Source organism: Microtus pennsylvanicus, chromosome 4 (genome assembly GCF_037038515.1).
Source record: "Microtus pennsylvanicus isolate mMicPen1 chromosome 4, mMicPen1.hap1, whole genome shotgun sequence".
NCBI classification, from domain to species: Eukaryota; Metazoa; Chordata; class Mammalia; order Rodentia; family Cricetidae; genus Microtus; species Microtus pennsylvanicus.
The window spans coordinates 114048160-114067398 of record NC_134582.1 but is presented as its reverse complement, the minus strand read 5'-3'; the positions used below and the strand labels follow the sequence as shown (position 1 = coordinate 114067398).

The window sequence follows — 19239 nt, the reverse complement described above, 5'->3', positions numbered from 1 at the left end:
GCCTCTCTAAGCTGGGTATGGCGATTCACACTTGAAATGGAAGAACTTAAGAGGCTGAGGCAGGGGACTGTCACTAGCTCAAGTCCAATGAACATCTTGAAGATGAATTTACCTTTATATATTTTTATGTAAGAATTGTCTTTATTAATAAAGTCATTCTAATGTGTAATCTTTTGTTTTGTTTTGTTTGTTTGTTTTATGCGACAGGGTTTCCTCTGTGCAACAGCTCTGGTTGTCTGACCTTAAACTCAGAAATCCACCTGCCTCTGCCTCCCAAGTGCTGGGATTAAAGGCGTGCATACATCATCGTCATCATCACCCAGATAACATATAATCTTTAAGATTTATTTTATTATTGTACGTGGGCATATGCACATGGGGCTTAGAACAACAGGTAGCATGAGCCAAGCAATGTGGGTGCTGGGAACTGAACTCAGTTCTCTGAGAGCAACAGTGCTCTTTACCACTACTATGTATATTGTAATATCGTTATAATATATAATTACGTTAATATATTATCCATGAGATGGATATGTACAGGTTCCATGTCTGGAAGACTGCCCGTCAAAAGAGAATGTTGGGTGTCCCGTTCTATCCCTCCTTTCCTTGTTTCTTTCGGACAGGGTCTCTCATTAAACTTGGAGCTAGGCTAGCGGCCAACAAGCCCCATCTCTGCTCCCACACATTGCTGGGGTTACAGGTGCACACAGTCACACCCAGCTTTTACATGGGTGCTGGGGATTTGAACTTGGGTCCTCTTGCTTGCACAGCAAGAGCTTTTACCCAATGATCTACTCCTCCAACTTAAACTTGATGGATTTTGATGAAAGAAAACAGTACTTAAGACAGGAGCAAGGCATCTATTACTTGTTATTACATTGCAGTATGCCTTTTTGTCCCACAAAACCAGTAACTGTCCTAAATCATGGTTTCCCACATCCCTTTTCCATGTCAAATTTTCCCTTAAAGCACAACATAGCCAGGCATGGTGGTGCATTACCTGACATCCTAAAATAAGGGACCAAGACGCAGGAGGATCAGGAGTTCAAGGCCAAGCCTGGACTACACCGTGATTTTTCAGGCTAGCCTGGGCTACACAATGAGTTCTAGCTATATAGTGAGGCCAGTTTCAAAAGGTCAAAACTAAATGGAACCCAATCTGTATCCTCACATTCCCTCTGATACTGAATCCATAAGCAATGTTGGATTTAGGTTGGCTTATTTAGCATTTTTTCTGCCTCACAAAGATCTTACATTTATGAAGGAGCCAAGCAGCTTCCATCTGTTGATCTCCTCCTGCTCGGGAGAAGTCCCACAGCACTCCGTCACTGCTTGCAGAAGTCCCATTACTCACGCTCCCGAGTCTTGTTTTTCAGCTGTGATTACTCATCTCCTGACATCCTTACCTTGGAGTTGAGCTGTCTGCAGAGAACAAACACACTGAGGCTCTGAGCACTCAGGCTAGCTGATAATGCAAGCTCACTCAAGGAATGTTGTTCAAATTCTCAAAACAACCTTTAAAACGTTTATTTATTTCTTTTTATGTGTATGGGTGTTTTGCCTGCATGTGTCTGCACCATGTATGTGCCTGGTGTCCATGGAGGTCAGAAGATACATGTAACTCTGAGTTATGTGGGTGCTGGGAATCGAACCTGGGTCCTCAAGAAGAGCACCTGAGGCTCTTAACAGCTGAGCCATCTCTCCGGTCTCACAAAACAATTTTTTTTTTTTTTGGTTTTTAGACAGGGTCTCATTATGTAATCCTTGCTGGCGTGGTACTCACAGAGATCCTCGTGCCCATGTGCCACCACACCTGGGTTTAAAACAAAATTTAAAACAAGCAAACAAACAAAAAACCTACTGCTTATCAGGCAAAAGGGCTGATCACCAAGCCTGACAAACCGAGTTTGACACTTGGGACCCACACAAGAGAAGGACCAGCTCCTAAAGTTGCCCTTAAACCTCCTCAAGCATGCTTACAAGTGCTTACACACACACACACACACACACACACACACACACACACACACAATGAATAAGAAATTGAATAAGAAAACAGAAAAAAAGTTTTAAGCTGATATATGTGACCTCTTCTGCTAATTTTTTCCCCAGTGTTGGGAGTGGAACCCAGGGCTCTGGCACAGGCTGGGTAAGTGCTCTGTCACTGAGTCACACCCAGTTCCCATACATCCTCTCTTCTAAAGAAGGGTCATAGCTGATCTTGAAAAGGCCTTTTAACTGTCAACAGTGAAGACAAGAACTATGGGATTCTTCCTCGACTATTTTAAGGCTAGACACGTATGTTAAACTGAGCCAGCCTCTTCATAATGAAAGTCTAATCCACTTTCTCTGTAAAAGGTGAAGTGGGTGGCGTGAACACAGAGGCTCACATGAAAGCTACTGGGGTCCTCCTGCACGCTTTAATGTTGTGCTAGGCCAAGAGCCCAGCTCACCCACTAGCCTGGTGTTCTGGGGGGTCACACCTGCCTCCCGACTTGCATGAGATGGGTAGAGAATTCCTCCAAGGACTTACTAGTAACCATGGGATTGATCCTGAGCTATGCTTCCCAAAATAACTGGCTCCCCAATAGCGAGGGAGCCAGGCATGGCCCGGAGCTCCCTGCAGGGCATGCCCAACTGTTGCTCAGTTTAGTATACTTTGCTCATTCTCTTCCTGAGTGAATCCAAAGCTTAAAAAAAAGCACGCTGATGTTTCCCCCCTCAGCCCATCCAGAAACTGGGGAAGCAGCTTGTATTACACAGACAGCAAACTATTCTTTAATTCAAGTTCACCATACTGTTACTATTCTGGGGGACCCAAATAAATGGCTGCCTACACAGAGGCATGAAAGCATTCATTTGGGAGGAAGCAGCTTTCTGGAATGCACCACACCGTCTGCATTGCTGCCCCAGACCTCAGCCAGGTACAGGCACAGCTTTCCTTACATATGGGGGGAACGCTCACCATATGGCAAAAACACAGGGAAGTTGGGCATTTCCAGCATCCTGCTGACTCCACACAGCAGGTAGCCAGGCTGGGATTTCTCCATTAGGAAGGTTCCCTAAGGAGAGATGGCTCAGAGATGAAGAGCACCAACTACTTCTCTTCCTGGGACCTGCGTTCAGTTCCCAACACTCCCAACAACAGGCTGTTGCTCTAGTTCCAGACCTTGATGCCTTCTTCTGACCTTCACAGGCACTATGTATGCATTGGTAGGTACACAGGCATACATGTAGGCAAGACATCTATACACATTAGTTTTTTTTCTTTTTTTTTCTTTCTTTCTTTATTTATTTTAGTTTTTCGAGACAGGGTTTCTCTGTGGCTTTGGAGCCTGTCCTGGAACTAGCTCTTGTAGACCAGGCTAGCCTAGAACTCACAGAGATCCGCCTGCCTCTGCCTCCCGAGTGCTGGGATTAAAGGCGTGCGCCACCACTGCCCGGCATAGTTTTTTTTATTTTTCTGAGACAAGGCTTCTCTGTAGCTTTGGAACCTGTCCTGGAACTAGCTCTTATAAACCAGGCTGGTCTCAAACTCACAGAGATCCTTCTGCCTCTGTCTCCTGAGTGCTCGGCTTAAAAGCATGTGCCAGCACCGCCCAACTTTTGTTTTTAATTTTAAAGAAAGCTCCCTAGAAATGCACACAAAAGTGCAGAATGAAGTGTGGTTTTTTTGTTTTGTTTTGTTTTGGTTTTGTTTTTCTTTGTTTTTTGAGCTATTGCAGATGATTCCACACTGTGGTTTAAAGCACAGGCTTCTACACCACTGCTCACAGCCATCTAGGAGGCACTGGGACAAAATGTTTTCAGTTTTTCTCCGACATATGCCTTTTCACTGTCTCTCACCTGCACATTTCACAATGAACACACATCACTTAGGCAAGTACTTTGTTGTTTTTGTTTGTTTGTTTGTTTTTCGAGACAGGGTTTCTCTGTGGTTTTGGAGCTTGTCCTGGAACTAGCTCTTGTAGACCAGGCTGGTCTCGAACTCACAGAGATCCGCCTGCCTCTGCCTCCCAAGTGCTGGGATTAAAGGCATGCGCCATCACCGCCCGACGGCAAGTACTTTGAAATACAGTTTAGAGAAATAATCTGGAGGGCCAGCAAGTCACTGGGCTCAGTGGGGTAAAGGCGCTTACCCCAAGCCTGATAACCTGAGCTCAGTCCTTGGAATTCATGTGGTGAGGAGAATCGACCCCTGAAAATTGTCCTTTGATCTCCACGGCACATGGGTGTGCACACGCACACAAATACTAAATAAATGCAAAAGGTTTCTTAAAAATTTAAATAATGTGGACTGTTGGGATGTAGCTCAGCGATATAGCACTTGCCTTAAATATATCAGGCCCTGGGTTGGTTTAAAGCTTGCACCATAAATGGGGGAAAAAAATTGAGTATCTCTTATCTCCCAAGCTGGCCTTAAACTCCCTAGGTAGCTGAGGCTGGCCTTGAACTCCCAGTGCAGCTGAGGCTGGCCTTGAACCACTAGCTGATCCTTTTACTTCTATTCCTAATGTAGGGTTACAAACATATGCCCCCGAGCTTGGTTTGTATGAGGTGTGAAGATGGAACCCAGGGCTTCACGTACAACTGGCAAATTTTCTACCATTTGAACTTTAACTCCAACCCCAAAATTATATAAAAATTTGCTAGCCCAGATTCACAATTTTTCTCTTCCCTGTTTATTTACAATTATGCTAATTCATTTTACTGTGCTAATTTTCCATATTCCCAAACAGCTTTCTGAAGTGTACTTCTCTCTCCCCCTCCCTCCCTCCCTCCCTCCCTCTCTCTGTCTCTGTCTCTATCTGTCTCTCTCTCTCTCTCTCTCTCTCTCTCTCTCTCTCTGAGAGTCTTATGGAGCCTAGATTGTCCTTAGACTTGATGTGTAGCCGAGGGTGACCTTGAGATCCTGATCCTACAGGCACAGACCACCAGCCCAGATGACGCTCATCTCTTACTAAGGTGATAACTAAAGATTCTTTGCATATTCATGTGAAAACCCCTATATTCCAACACCACATGCTGCAGTTCAAAGGACGAAGGTACACCCTGTCCGAGCTGGAACTGAGGAAGACAAATCCTTTGGAATCCTGCAGATCCAGTTACCAGATGCCAGTTCCAGCAATAGAGGCCACTGTCACACACCAGGCATCTCTGACATGGTTTTTCCTGCTTCCTGACCAAGTCCTTAAAGGGCTCCAGCAGTAACACACCACCTGTGTCTCATTAGGGAATTAAAGGAAATGGCTCCTTGAACATGACTTCAGAACACAGTAAATATATTTATCCCTAAATTTTCAAGCACCCAAACTTAGAAATGAACTCCTGTAATTCTGAGAAGTCTTAAACTATTAGAAAAACAAAGCAAGATGTCTGACTTTGCTATGGATTCAGATATTTAAAGATTTGTTTTTATTTATGTGCATGCGAGTGTGTGTGTGTGTGTGCACGCAGTTGCCTAAGAAGGCCAGAAGAGGGCATCTGATTCCCTAGATCTGGAGTTACAGATGATTGAAAGCCACCTAAAATGGGTATTCAGAATTGAACATAGGTCCTCAGGAGGGGCAGCAACATGCCCGTAACCACCGAGTCTTCTCTCTAGCTTCCTAGTTCATGTATTTAAATAACATTTAACTTTTAGCTCTTCAAATGTACAAACAAGCATTCTTTTTTTTTTTTTTTGGTTTTTCGAGACAGGGTTCTTAATGCCTGGCACAGATTAATATCGAATTGCATGATGCATGAGAATAAATGCTTATGAAACCACGTACACAGCACATAAAATGAACAAAAAGTAATAGAGACACACAGGTTTAAGTCGGTCCCCAGCAGGAGGGATGCTCAGCCATTAAAAGCACTGGCTGCCCCTGTAGAGGACCTAGGTTCAAGTCTCAGCATCCACATGGCAGTTCCTAACTGTCTGTAACTCCATTTCCAGGGGATCTAACTCTGTCTTTGGCCTCCATGGGCACCAGGCACCCACATAGTGCACAGGCATGCATGTAGCAAAATATCAATACATATAAAATAGTAATCTTTAAAAATAAAACAAAATACTGGTTGTCCCAGAAAGGTAGGTATTAGTAACCTTTTCTTTCATGATTAAAATGTCATGTCAAGAGCATCAGAGATTAGAATTTGTGTCCTAGGGTTAGTGGGGCACAAATGGAGCACAGAAGAAGCCCAGCAGCAAGCACAGGACCTTGGGGAGGAAGGAAGACTTCCAAACCAGGAGAGGCAGCAAGACTTAGTGCCGCATGCCTGCTGTCTCATCTGCTTGGAAGGCTATGACAGGGGAATCATGAGTTTAAGGCCTGTCTAAGGTACAGAGTGAGCTCCAAGCAAGCCTGGACACTTTGTTGAGATCCTGTGTTAAAATATAAAGCAAAAGGAGGCTGGCAATGTATCTCAGTGGATTAAGTTCTTGATTCACTTCCTAGACTGCAAAAAAGACAGGAAAAACAACGAACAGTAAATCCTGGGTAAGCCACCAATGCCCATTAACTGGGGCCTAGAAGCTATCCTGCAAAGTGTTTGTAACATAAATATCCCCTTTCCTTTGAACACTGAACAGCCCCTATTTGTGAAACTTGGATCTTCCCCATCATGAGAGGAATGGATGTATTTTATTCTCTATTTCTACACATTTTTGAAATTTTTCATAACAAGAAGTCAAATAAATAAAATCAAAATTTATTTGAGCATAATGTGATTTTCTGCACTATCATTTTTCAACACTTTAGGCTCCAGGGAGATCTGACCTCAGAATGTGTTCTTGCAGACAGACAGACATCTGTGGGAGAGCTCTAACCTCAACTCTTGGCTTTAAACACACCATATTTTGCTTTCCTGAAGGAGGTAACTCCACTTGGGGGCTTTGTGTTCTTGACTAAGGACCTTGAAGATATCAGACAACAGTGGTAAAACAGTCTCTCATTGAGTTAAAAGCCAAGTACGGAGGCACCTGTCTTCAACCCTGGCACTTGAGAAGCTAAGGTGGGGGAACTTTCAGTTCAAAATGAGCCTGGGTGCACAGCAAGAGACTGTCACAAAAAGTGGGGTGGGAGCCAAAATCATCTCAGTTGACAGGTGTTTACCTGCCCCCCCCATGTAGTTTTGGGAGTCAGCATTAAGAATTTCATGTTTTAATTTTTTTAATTGTAAGAGAAAATGCATCTTTTTCATTCAGATGAAATTCAGTGTGCATTTTCTAGTTACTGTTTCCCCATCTTCAGCAACCATTCGGCAAGCGACTCCACATCGCTGAGTAAAAACTGAAGATAAAAATGTGTGTCTTGCACGATTTTTGTACGATATATAGCGGTGATATAGATATGGTTAAAATGGTGTCTAGAAATTCTCAAAACAGTTGCGCCTCCGCTTCATACAGTGAAGAGTTTAAGGTACCAGAATGATGTGCCAAAATCCCTTCCTACACACACCTTTTTAAAGCCCACTTGTAAAAAGAAAAGAAAATCCATACATTAAAATAACACTTTTACTGTCTGCTTGGGTTTTGCTCTTAATTGGGGGATTAGCATTATATTCAAAGAAAAGGTCTGTCTCAAAAATCTAACATACACAACCAAAATATTCAACAGAATCGTCAATCACTTCAGATTGCATAAAAGCGTGTAAAACGTGAACCCACAGCGTGTATCTTTCCAGCTCGCCTGTCTCTCACCAGCATGTTTGTTTCCTTTTAAAAACAATTCTAAAAGTACATTTATTTATTTCTGTGTATGCATGTGTTCTACAATACACATGAGGGAGTCAGAGGACAACTCCAGGAGCTGGTTCTCTCCTATCGTGTAGGTCCCAGGAATCAAACTCCAGTTCTCACTCTCGGTGGAAAGCGCCCTTACCCCTGAGCCATCTTGCTGACCCACTGTGCTTTCAAACAAACAAACATTCTCTACAGGTGAATCTCTGACCTGGCAACATTCTGTGTGTCCCTTACCATTTTCATGACTAAAATTATCCATATGGAAAATAGTTGTGCTTTTTAACCTTAAGATAAAATATCTATGTACGGATGACCTATCTTAGTTTTTTAAATGATGAAATAGGGAGTTTGAAGTGGTGACTCGTGCCTGTAATTCCAGCACTTGGAAGACAGGGCAGGAAGGAGCAAGAGTTCAAGGCCGGGGCTGGAGAGATGGCTCAGAGGTTAAGAGCATTGCCTGCTCTTCCAAAGGTCCTGAGTTCAATTCCCAGCAACCACATGGTGGCTCACAACCATCTGTAATGAGGTCTTGTGCCCTCTTCTGGCCTTTGGGCATACAGACATAATATTGTATACATAATAAATAAATAAATAAATATTTTTAAAAAAAGGGTTCAAGGCCACCACAGTCTAAAAACTGAAATGCTGCCTCAGAAAGGAGGAAAAATGTGTATATGTGCGTGTGTGTGTGTGTGTAAATTAATATTGATGTTTAACTCTACACCTAGTATGTTAAGATGAAAAAAAAATCTATGTTTTTCAGTAATCCTTACAAATTTTCAATGATGTCACCCTTGATAAAGTCCACCAGTAGTGGGCAGAAAGACTTGAGCGTATACCCTCAAACAATCCCTCACAGCTTTAGCTTCCTTTGAAAGTGTGAACTGTCTCATGAAGTAAGAGATGTTCCATTCTGTGGTAGTGGAGCCCCAGGCTTCTACTCCAGGAAGTAGATCTGGGATCACTGCTGAGAGGCTCTATCAGGGTACCAGGGGAACATAGAGAGCTGGAAACATCCCATAACCACCTGTAGCTCCAGCTCCAAGGGATCAAATGCCTTCTGGCATCCAAGAAAAACTGTACACATATGCATACCCCATCCACACATACACATAACTTTAAAAAAACTTTTTAAACTTTTGTTTAATTTTTAATTAAAAAACTAATTATATTCACTGTTTTCAGAAAGATGATTCATAATCTGTTCATTCAATAAATATGAGCAAGGCCTTTGTGTAATGAGAGGGCTGGGGCTGCAAAGGTGAGACACTTCTGAGCCCTGGTTAGGAGACAGCGTATCAAGACACTCCCATCCCAGCAGGCAGGCCTCCCAGAGTGGAGATGCTGGGATGGGAGATGGGGAGATTGGCTCTTAGAAGTGGAGGGAGGAGAGGGGGATGTATATAAGATAAAGGAGCAGGTAAAACACGATGAAGGACAATGGGGGGGGACCTTTAAGAACTGGGGAAGGGGGTCTGGAGTTATAGCTCTATGGTCAAGTCCTTTCCTGAGATTCACTAAGCCTTGGGTTCAGTTTCCAATACTGTCAAAAGAAAGAGGAAGAGAAGAGAATGGGAAGACGGGAAGGAAATGGTGGTGGTGGTAGCAGCAACAGACACCTCAACTAGGCTCATGTTCTTCCCAGAGCCATGGGAAAAAGCTGGTGACAAGCCAGCGCACAGGGAAAGAACTGTACAGGAAACCACCACCTTTGCTAGGGCAGGGAGTGTGGAAACATGAAGGATTTAGCAATGGGACAAGAAGAAGAAGGAGTGGGTCTAGAGGAAGAACTTCAGGATGTGACACCATGGGAACCAGGGACTGATGGACCACAAACATGTAGGAGACAGGATGGCTTCTTGATACAGCCATCAGTGACTTTGGGAAGAGAATGACAGTGACATTCACGCTATGTCCATTCATCTGCTCACCACCAGGGCTGAGGTGCCAATTCCCGTCACTTTCCAGGTTAGAACACTGGGGGAAGAGTGTGTTTATGCCTGGGTGAGCCCATGCTCAGACCCGTGTTTGTGCAGAACACAACAAAAAAAACCCTACATTAAAACTTTCCTGGGAGTTCTATGGAAAGACCCACATCAAGGGCTGGCAAGACGGCTCAATCAGTAAAGAGCCTGTTGCTTAAACATGAGGATCTGAATTCAGAACCCCAGCATACATGTAAAAAATCAGTTCCAGAGGCATGTATCTGTAAAACCTTGTGCTACGGATGCCAAGACAGTAGGCTCTCTAGTGCAGGCCAGGCAGTCTCGCTGAATCAGTGAGTTTCGGGTCTCTCACTGATAAAACATCCTGCCTCAAAATAATAAGGTGGGAAGAGACTGAGTATGACACCTAATATTAAGCTCTGTCCACCCCCCCACACACACACGTGAACCTGCACACACTGAACACGCAGGAGGCCACGTTCCTGCACTGCAGAAGAGTTCCCTTCCTCTGAAAGCAGAGTGCAGCATTTAAGTTTACCTCCCCACCATTAGCATTCTCTTCCTTCTGGAAGAACGAGTCCCGTTCCCAGGGAAACGGAGGCAGAGTTCTGACTGTCCTCCAACGGATTCCATACCGACTCCTCTGCACGGCTCCCCGCCCACTCCAGCCTGCGCCTTTTCCATGGGCGTCTCCTAGCTGCAGCAACCAACTGCAGGCTTTCTGACAGCTCTCTGACACTGCGTTAATTACGGTTCCCAGTTAAGACTTCTCTTCCTCCTCCCACGTGCAAAGAAAACCGTATTTTGGTCTCACGTTTCTTACTTGGTGAATCTGCCTGAAAGGACAGGGCGCATCCTATTCCCAACGACGAAAGATAAAATCAGTGATTTGGGGCATCTTAGAACCTCTCAGGCAAACTAAGCATGTATTTGTCACAACTGTTTCCTTGGGTGGGATGTGTGGGCTTCCTAAATCTCACATAAGAGTTCTATCCTTACTTCCTTATCTCTCTACTCCCAAAGCTTGCTCTAGCCCTGTAAGGCTATCTAGAACTCTAATCTCTCCTCCCTAGACGCGGGGACTAGCCACTTTGGATGGAGCCGTTCATGCCCTGTGCTAAATAATGATACATCCTGTTAGTAGCGTCCATCCAGACAGTCTTCTGGCTGATAAAGAGATGTTCTCATTAGACACTTATTGTCAGTGCCTCTGTCGCCAGTTGTCGGTGCAGGGACACTTACTGGGAAGATCACATCTGCTGAATTAGATTGGTCCAACAGCCTACCATGGTCCAGGTGGTTATGTGGTCCTCATTTCTCTCTAGTGGATGCCTCCCTGGATAACGCATCCATTAACTGTTTGTTCTAACGGCCATCACTCTATCCCCGTGGCCCCATAGCAGGCTTCCACCTTAGACCCTCCCAGCCTGAATCAACCCTGAAGTAGTAAACTTCCATAAGCCAGGCTCTTCCTAGCTCAGATCTCGGGAGCTTTGTCGCCTGGAGAATGAAGCCCACATCAGCCTGGCTATGAGGCCCGCTGCCATCCACTTGACCGCACTTTCTCCAACCTTTGCTCTATCTGTGTCTTGGCATCTTCAGTTTTGGTGAAGCTAGTCTACCTTCACACTTCCTCACACAATGAGCTCAAGAGTACAGAGCTAGACCTTGATGATCAAGTTGCCTCTCTGCATGTTTACCTCTGAAATTGTTCCCTGCAGCTCTATGAGGGGGTAAAAGGAAGGGGCTCCCCATAAAACCAGAGAGAAGCTCGTCCTGTTGGTGCTAAAGGGCTCGTAGAAATCAGTTCTACTCCACTAACGATCCCTCCTTATCTCCCCTCCAAAACCCGCCATACGGCTTCACACGGTTTCTCTATTCAAGAAGGCTGTTTCTCCCCATCTCCGCTCAGCTAACAACTAATTCAGTGCGAGCCTAGTTCAACTTCTAACCTTTGGCAAACTCTCTTCTTATTATTCTCCACCCACAACGATTCTCCTTATTCCACCTCCCGGGAACTTTAAGCTTTAGGTGAGCAACCAGCATTTGATATTAAACAATTCTTATGCGTTAAATATTCACACTTGCAAATCTTATCTTTGAAAGTACACCAGGAAAGGGGAGCATGGGAAGCAGGCATAGAAAGAGGGAGAGTTTCTGCATGGAAAGATAGAAAAGAGCTGGCAATTAATAGTGCTTGTGATGTACATAATGCCCATGAACTGTGTGCCCTTAAAATGGTTAAAGCTGGGGGCCAGTGAGATGGTTCAGTGGGCGGAAGTGCTTGTCTCCGAGCCTGACAACCTGAGTTGGATCCCCATAATCTATATCATGAAAGGAGAAAACTGACTCCTACAGGTTACCCTCTAACATCCACGGCATGCATAGCCATAGCACGCATTCACCTATGCACATACAGACAAATGTTAAAGTTTTTAAAATAAATAGCTAACATGGTATGTTTTAAATAAACAAATGTTAAAATAAAATAGCATATTTTATATTATGTATATTTTATTCTGGGAGTGTGTGTGTGTGTGTTTAGTGCTAGGAATGGAATCTAGAGTTTTGTTCATACTAAGCAAGTGTTCTACCACCAAGCTACATGCCCAGCTCATGTTGTATATATTTTACTGCAATCAAAAATAGTACATCCCGATCGCCAAGGACTGAATCTTATACTTCACTCTCCCTCCTGAGTCCAAGCATGGTAATGATGACTGTCAGACCAACTGGTCAAATTAACACGCACTGCCTTATAAGACCGACAGTAGCATTTAATACACATGGATCACTTTGCAGTACATAAAGCCCCTGTGAACTAACTCGGCTTAAACACTTGACTAAGGCACAATCTGATGATATATGAAAGAATCTTATCTTTGCTTCATAAATGAACAAATCGAGGCTTGAAAGATGTATGGACTCAACTGCATTTCAACAAGAAAGAACCAAGAAGAGCTGGGAACCATCAGGGTCTCCTGAATCTGAGAAAGTACACAGCTCGCTCATGTGTCCAAATAGTTCCTTTTCTCCTGAAGAAAACCTCACACAAGAGTTCATGTCAAGCCGGGCGGTGGTGGCGCACGCCTTTAATCCCAGCACTCGGGAGGCAGAGGCAGGCGGATCTCTGTGAGTTCGAGGCCAGCCTGGTCTACAAGAGCTAGTTCCAGGACAGGAACCAAAAAAAGCTACAGAGAAACCCTGTCTCAAAAAATCAAAAAAAATAAAAAATAAAATAAGAGTTCATGTCACAGCTGGGGATATGGCTCTGTGGTAGAGCTCTTGCCTAGTACATATGAAGCCGCAGGTTCAATTCCCAATATTGAGGGCTTGGACTTCATGCCCTTAAGTGCCCTTAGCCCACACAGAACACAGAAGGAGCAGTCCGAAAGATCCTGACCACTAATCCCCACCCTGTAGCCAGCTGCTCCCACACACCTATCATTCCAGGCTGCCTCATCAACCGGCCACTTGCTACTGGGGTGGCCAGGCTGCTAGAAGACAGCGCCACAGAGAATGGGGCCGTCTAAACTGGAAAGAACGCAGCAGAACTGGGATGCCTGCAAGCTAGAAAAGTCATGATCACACGGAAGCAGGCAGAGGGACGGAAGGACCCTTTAGGTACGGAAACAGGAAACAGATAAACCTTTTCTTTGAAGACCTGCTCTCATCTCCCACGAGGGTAAAGAGAGCTGTTCTGTACTTTCAGGGGCAGTGCACATTCAGGATCGCTGCCGTGACAGGTTTCCATCCGCCTAGGCTTCCCTGCAGGTGAGAGGAAGCCTGTTTTGAGACACCCACGTGTGTGGGAGAACATCAGTGTTAAAGGTTTTGACAAGCCCTGGAGGCAGCCTGACTTATCTGGAAATGTCCTGTATGATAAAGTTTCTCTCTAACTCCAGGTATAACCTGATACTCTCTGCTGCCCTTCCTGTTTCTCGTCGTTTTGTTTTGTTTTTCTGAGACACTCACCACCATGGCCTGTTTGTGTTGCACTGGGGATTGGACCTAGGACCACTGGATGCTAGATAAACACTACCAATTGAGCTACTTTCCTAGCCTTCAGTGCCGTTTTAAATGTTCCATCTCACCACTCCAGGAGCTGTTCTCCAATCTTTAAACACAATCTTTATAGACCATGTAGAGTCTACCCCATAGACCCAATACCTCCTCCCAGATAAGGTGGGCATGCCAGCACACACAGCCTAAGCCCAACATCTCTTGAGTGACCTTTTAAAAAAAAAAAGCACTCTACTGTTGCTGAGGCCCTCTGCAGCAAGGCATTCCACAGCAGGGGGCAGGGATTACCACAGCCCCAAGCCTCTGCACTGTGGGTATAATTAGGCACCACATCCATTAGCATGCCACCAACGTCACTGAGAGCCACCAGCATCTGTTGACAGATCACATACCCAGCATATCACTGAAATGGCAAGTGCAGAGAAGGTGGCCCACAATAGAAACAATGGCATCTCGTCTGCTGGTTCCAACAGTGGCTCATAGGACAAATATAGAGGCCACTGCTCTGGCAGCACTGAGCTCATGGTTCCACACAGTTTCACTGGCTGCAGCAAGTTCTCTACCAAAAGTGGAAAGATCTGTGTGCACATCCGTTCAGGTCTGTGTTCTGAGCATGCCAGGGCTTTGCTTACCCCAACACCTAAGCTGTCTTTTTTTTCTTTCCTTTTTTTCCAATGTATTCCAGGCTAGCCTCCAACTTGCAGCAATCCTCCTGGCTCAGTCTCTTGTGTGCAGGGATTATGGGTATGTGATACCACATTCAGCTTAATATATCTTAAGGGGGAAAATGATGATTTTTTTGAACTGGGTCAGGTTTTTCATATTTTCAATATTTCAGCTATTGAATAACATACTTCAAGTGTTATTACAATTGCAATAACAGATCACGCAGAAATCCTAAAATTAAAAAAAAATTGGGGCAATACCACTTAGACAAAAATATTATAAATACATTTTAAATTATTGTCAGAAGGCAACGATATGGCCTCAGAAACTGACAATGTCTCTTCTGCTGTGTACCATATTTTCTTAGAATCAACAGAAACTTCTGAAACCAGACTCTGGCTTTCAAAAATGATGGGTATTCTTCTTGTTCCATGCCTAAGCTGAGTTATAAGAAATAACCAATTATAAGAATTATATGTTATAAGAAATGACCAATCTTCAAAACAAAAACATACAAGCTGAGTTCTTTTTTAAGTCATGAAAAATGTAATCAAACTTGTTGAAAAAATTAAAAAACAAAATGAGACTTTGATTGTTAGAATTAAGCCACTTTTCAACTTCTTACCAAGTGATTACACACAGACCCATCCAGATGGCACAAGGATAACCCTCAGGGCCATGTGCCTCCCTCTCGGTAAGCCCTTTAACTAGACTCGGTTTCTAAATGTATGGGCCTCAGTCTCTTGTTCCCAAAAAAGGGACTGATGACAGACATCTCAGGGAATGAGGTGGGGGTGGCAAGGGGCTTCAAAGCCATAGTAAGAACAGAACTGTTACTAGGGATTTAAGAGAGAGGAAACAAGAAAGGAGAAACACTGATGTAAAAGTAGCGCTTAACCAACAACCTTTGGTAACTACTCAAGCCTTTTCCCGTCTTGCTCACACCACTGGGAGAATGGTACATAGATCTCCAACATTAAACACTCACTGTCCACACACGTCAGACGATCATCCATAGAAACCCTCAGGCACCCTACAGTCACACTAAACAGAAACTTGAAAGTAGGCTTTGAGGAGGGAAATCCACCTTTCTCATACCCAGAAAAAAAAAAGGAAGAGTAGGCATGAGGCACCGGCTTGGGAAACTGGCTTTTAATCACAATGCTGGGTTAGTCTGTTGTCTTATTGAACCATCCAGGCTCTATGGCCAGCCAAATTGAGGTGAAACTAAGCCTCCTGGTGAGCGTTCCCTATTTGTTTTAGCCAAGAAGAACAAGAAGAAACCCTGAACTAGTGGAATGTTCCATTAGGCCCCAGAGAGCACCAACCGGGATGAGGAGGGAGCTCTTAGGAGCTGGCTGCCTCCTTCATCCCTGGGTGCTTACCTCAATGAACTATAAATAGATTGTGAAATGATTATTACTTTGTAGGTGAATGTCTAAGGTTCTCCAGCATCCCTCGCTAAGGAGCCTAACATGTTTAATAAATGGTCTTCAACCACTCTTTGGGACAGACCTATGGAAGGTTGGGAAGAGCGGGTTTTCATTTTTGTGTCCTAGTGGGGAGATAGGCTTGGGGCAAACGAAAAGAGCAGGGCCTGTCACCGAACAACTTTAGGCCAAGGTCATGGACGAAAGCACAACTGAGACTCTCAGATTCTAGTCTAATAAAATCTTTCGAACACCATTTGTTTCCTGACTTATGTTAACTTACACACACACACACACACACACACACACACACACATACACACACACACACACACACGGGTGTCCTGCCTATCCCTGTATGTGCTGTATTTTCTGATGCGGGGGGGGGGGGGGGGCTAGAAAGACCACAGCACCTCCACCAGGGGGCCTCTTCTAGTGACCACAGCCATCGACACCTCCCACCCCATGGGGACCCGGACACAGACACGCGTGAGGGACCCTACTGACCTTCCTCTGCTGCTTCTCCCAGGCCGGGTCGAGGAGTAGGTCTCGGTCCCACTCCTCCTCCTGGATCATGTACTCATCTTCGTCGTAGACGTAGTTGTACTGCACTCCGGGCTCTATCTGATTCATGGCGCTGGGCGGCTGAGGCGGCTGGGAAGAGAGCGCAGTGCGAGGGATGGACAGACGGACGGAAGATGGATGGATGAATGGATGGAGGGAGGATGGAAGGATAGGCGGCGGGCTGCAGTGACCTTCGCGCAGTTCCTGGGGCGGCACGCCTGGGCGTAGAGTCTCCGGCAAAGCACCAGCACGCCGGCAAGCAGCGCCCGGCGGATTAAAAGCCCACTGAGAGTCACGTGCAACTGGCCCCGCCCACTCCCCCGCTTCCAGCACGTGCGGTTGGCTGGCAGGCTAGCCCCGCTCCGGTCCCGCCGCTTGACTCCGCCCACCCGTTCCCTGTTGGCTCCCAGGGATGACCTAGGGGCACCTCGGACAGCGACCCGGAGTGAGGGAGGGAGGGAGGGAAGAGAAAGGAGGGAGGGCGAGAACCGGGGAGATGACACCTGTGGACCTAGTCCCACCTCGTGCAGCGCACTCCCCGCTGTAAAGTTATGTCTTCCGTGTCTCCACGAGTTAGCCAAAAACTCTCCCTCACCCTTCTTCCTTCTCTCTCTATTACTTCTGACCAGTCCCCACTTCCTCTCCCTCTATATTTCTCCTTTCTCCTCTTTCCCTCCTCTGATTTAGTTATTTCTGCCTCTCCTCCACTCCCTGTTCCGCCCTTCCTATTCCTCCAAAGCTCCATCCTTCTTTCTTTTCTCCTTTCTCTGTCTTTCCCTCTGCTAACTCTCAGTCCTCTCTCCCTCCATTCAATCCTTTCTTCCCTCCTTTAAAAGCCCCTAAACACCCTGCCTTCCCACCCTAACCTGAAGGACTCAAGGCATAAAAATAAATTTAAAAAAAAAACAACTTGAACTAACTCTAACAAAATGTCAGGAACCAAGCCAAGGCAGGAAGCATCCAGCGCTCACCTGCCAGCCATAAATTAAGAGAACTGACAATGGCCGACTGGCGGCCAGTTTCTCCTTATGTTTCCATCCTCCCTGTGACGCTGCACTTGTGCCCTCTCAGCTACTGGTCCTGCTGAGCTGTTCCCCAAAGAAGCAAAGCCAAGAGCCATGGGACAAGAAGGCTGAAATTCCAAATCAATCATGTATTAACCACCTGTTATTAGCTGAATACAGCGCCCAGTAGTACAGGCCATCCGAGTGGGTAGGTGCCTCTAGTTAAGTTTATATCCCAATTTAATAAACGTTGCCAGCAAGTGCTCTAGGACTGTTTGTGGCTCAAGGCTACCAAGTTGCTGCCATGTTGCAAGAGGTAGTATGTATGCCTGGAATTGCCAAGTTCCTTAGAAGTTTAACCTCTACCTTTCTGCAGGAAAACTTAAGCAATCAGCAAATGCATTGCATTGGTGTTTTTAAAAACATCCAAGAAGCAGAAAAAAGGCCGGGCAGCGGTGGCAGCACATAGAAGCACTTGCCGCCCAAGCTTGAAGACTCAAGTTCAAGTCCAAAGAAACCACACGAAAATCCAGATACAGTAGTCCACCTGTAATTCTAACAGTCCTATAGTGACATGGGGACAGAATCACGTGAAAGGTCAGATATGCATCTCAGCAAAACAAGAGAGACCCTGCGCCCAAAACAGGTGGAAGAAGAGAACTCCTGAAAATGTCTTACCTCTTCATGTGCACACATACACACACACACACACACACACACACACATGTGCACACACACAAAGATAAGTAAATGGAAACTTAAAGAAAATGTTTGGGGGTGACAGATGTGTTCATTATCTCACTATACTGATTGTTTTGCAGGTGCATATGTATATCAAAATTTAACAGATCATACATTTTTGATATGCAGAGTTCATTTTGCACTGATTATATCTCAACAAAGCTGTTGGAAAATTCTGTCTTTCTTTGTTACCCTAACAATTTGGATGGGCTCAGCACCCACAGATGGTGGTTCTTTCAGTATGTCTTACAAATCCCAATGTTTAATATCCTGTCCATGGTTAAAGCTTCTAACGCCTTCTCCTCCAATATGGCTCCTGATGCTGTCACACCGCCGTAGTCCAAAAACATTTTGTATCTGTAATCAAAGGTTTTAGGCCAAAAGCCTGGACTCCAGCCTCCCACCCCAAAGCCAGGTTTGGGCCAAAGGCATTGAATCCCTGGAGCTGGAGTTAGAGACAGTTGTAAACCACCTGATGTGGGTGCTGGGATCTGAACTCAGGGAGCTCTTAAAAGGGCTGCAAGTGTTCTTACCTGCTGAGCCATCTCTCTAGTCTCAGGACACAGTGTTGTTTGCTTGTTTGCTTGCTTGTTTTTAACTAGTAAGTATACTTGACACATCTGGAACACTAATTTGTGCCCTGTGCTCCTGGGAATCTTTTGGATTTTTGATTTAATTTTACAACAACTTTATATTTGCAGTAGGATAATCAACTCCAGTTACACAAGGCAAAAGTCAAACAGAAATGAAATGATTTCCCCACCATTGTCCAACTAATAGTTGGTAAGATGCTTAATCTTGTTTATCAACTTAACCAGATAGATGCAGGGATGCCCAGGTCCGCAAAGTCCACTTCTGCTGTGTGTATAGATTAGCACGTGCCCCCAAAAGTGAGTGGAGAAGCTGCATCATCCTATTGGCTGGGGCCAGAATGGAAGGGAAAAGGACAAGATTGGGAGAGTCTGTTTGTGTGCACACCTGACCTGGAGCTAGTAGTGGGTTTTTCTTTGTTTTCTTTTTTGTTTTTTGAGATTGTCACACGTGGATGTCAGACTCCAGATTCTCCAACCTTGGAACATGGACTCATGTCCGTGGCTCTCTAGGGGACTTCGAGAACTCAGCCTCTGACTAGGACC

The 19239-nt window shown here is 45.1% G+C and overlaps 1 protein-coding gene across 1 annotated transcript in view; it reads right to left on the bottom strand.

Moving 5' to 3' along the window:
- Actn2 (actinin alpha 2) overlaps window positions 1-16639 on the bottom strand; it is a 71052-nt gene extending 54413 nt beyond the window's left edge. Inside the window, exon 1 of the mRNA XM_075970219.1 lies at window positions 16302-16639. Within this exon, the coding sequence (XP_075826334.1) occupies window positions 16302-16427 (126 nt within the window). The 5' untranslated portion in view covers window positions 16428-16639. The remainder of the gene's footprint in view (window positions 1-16301) is intronic.
- Between the last annotated feature and the right edge of the window lie 2600 nt (window positions 16640-19239).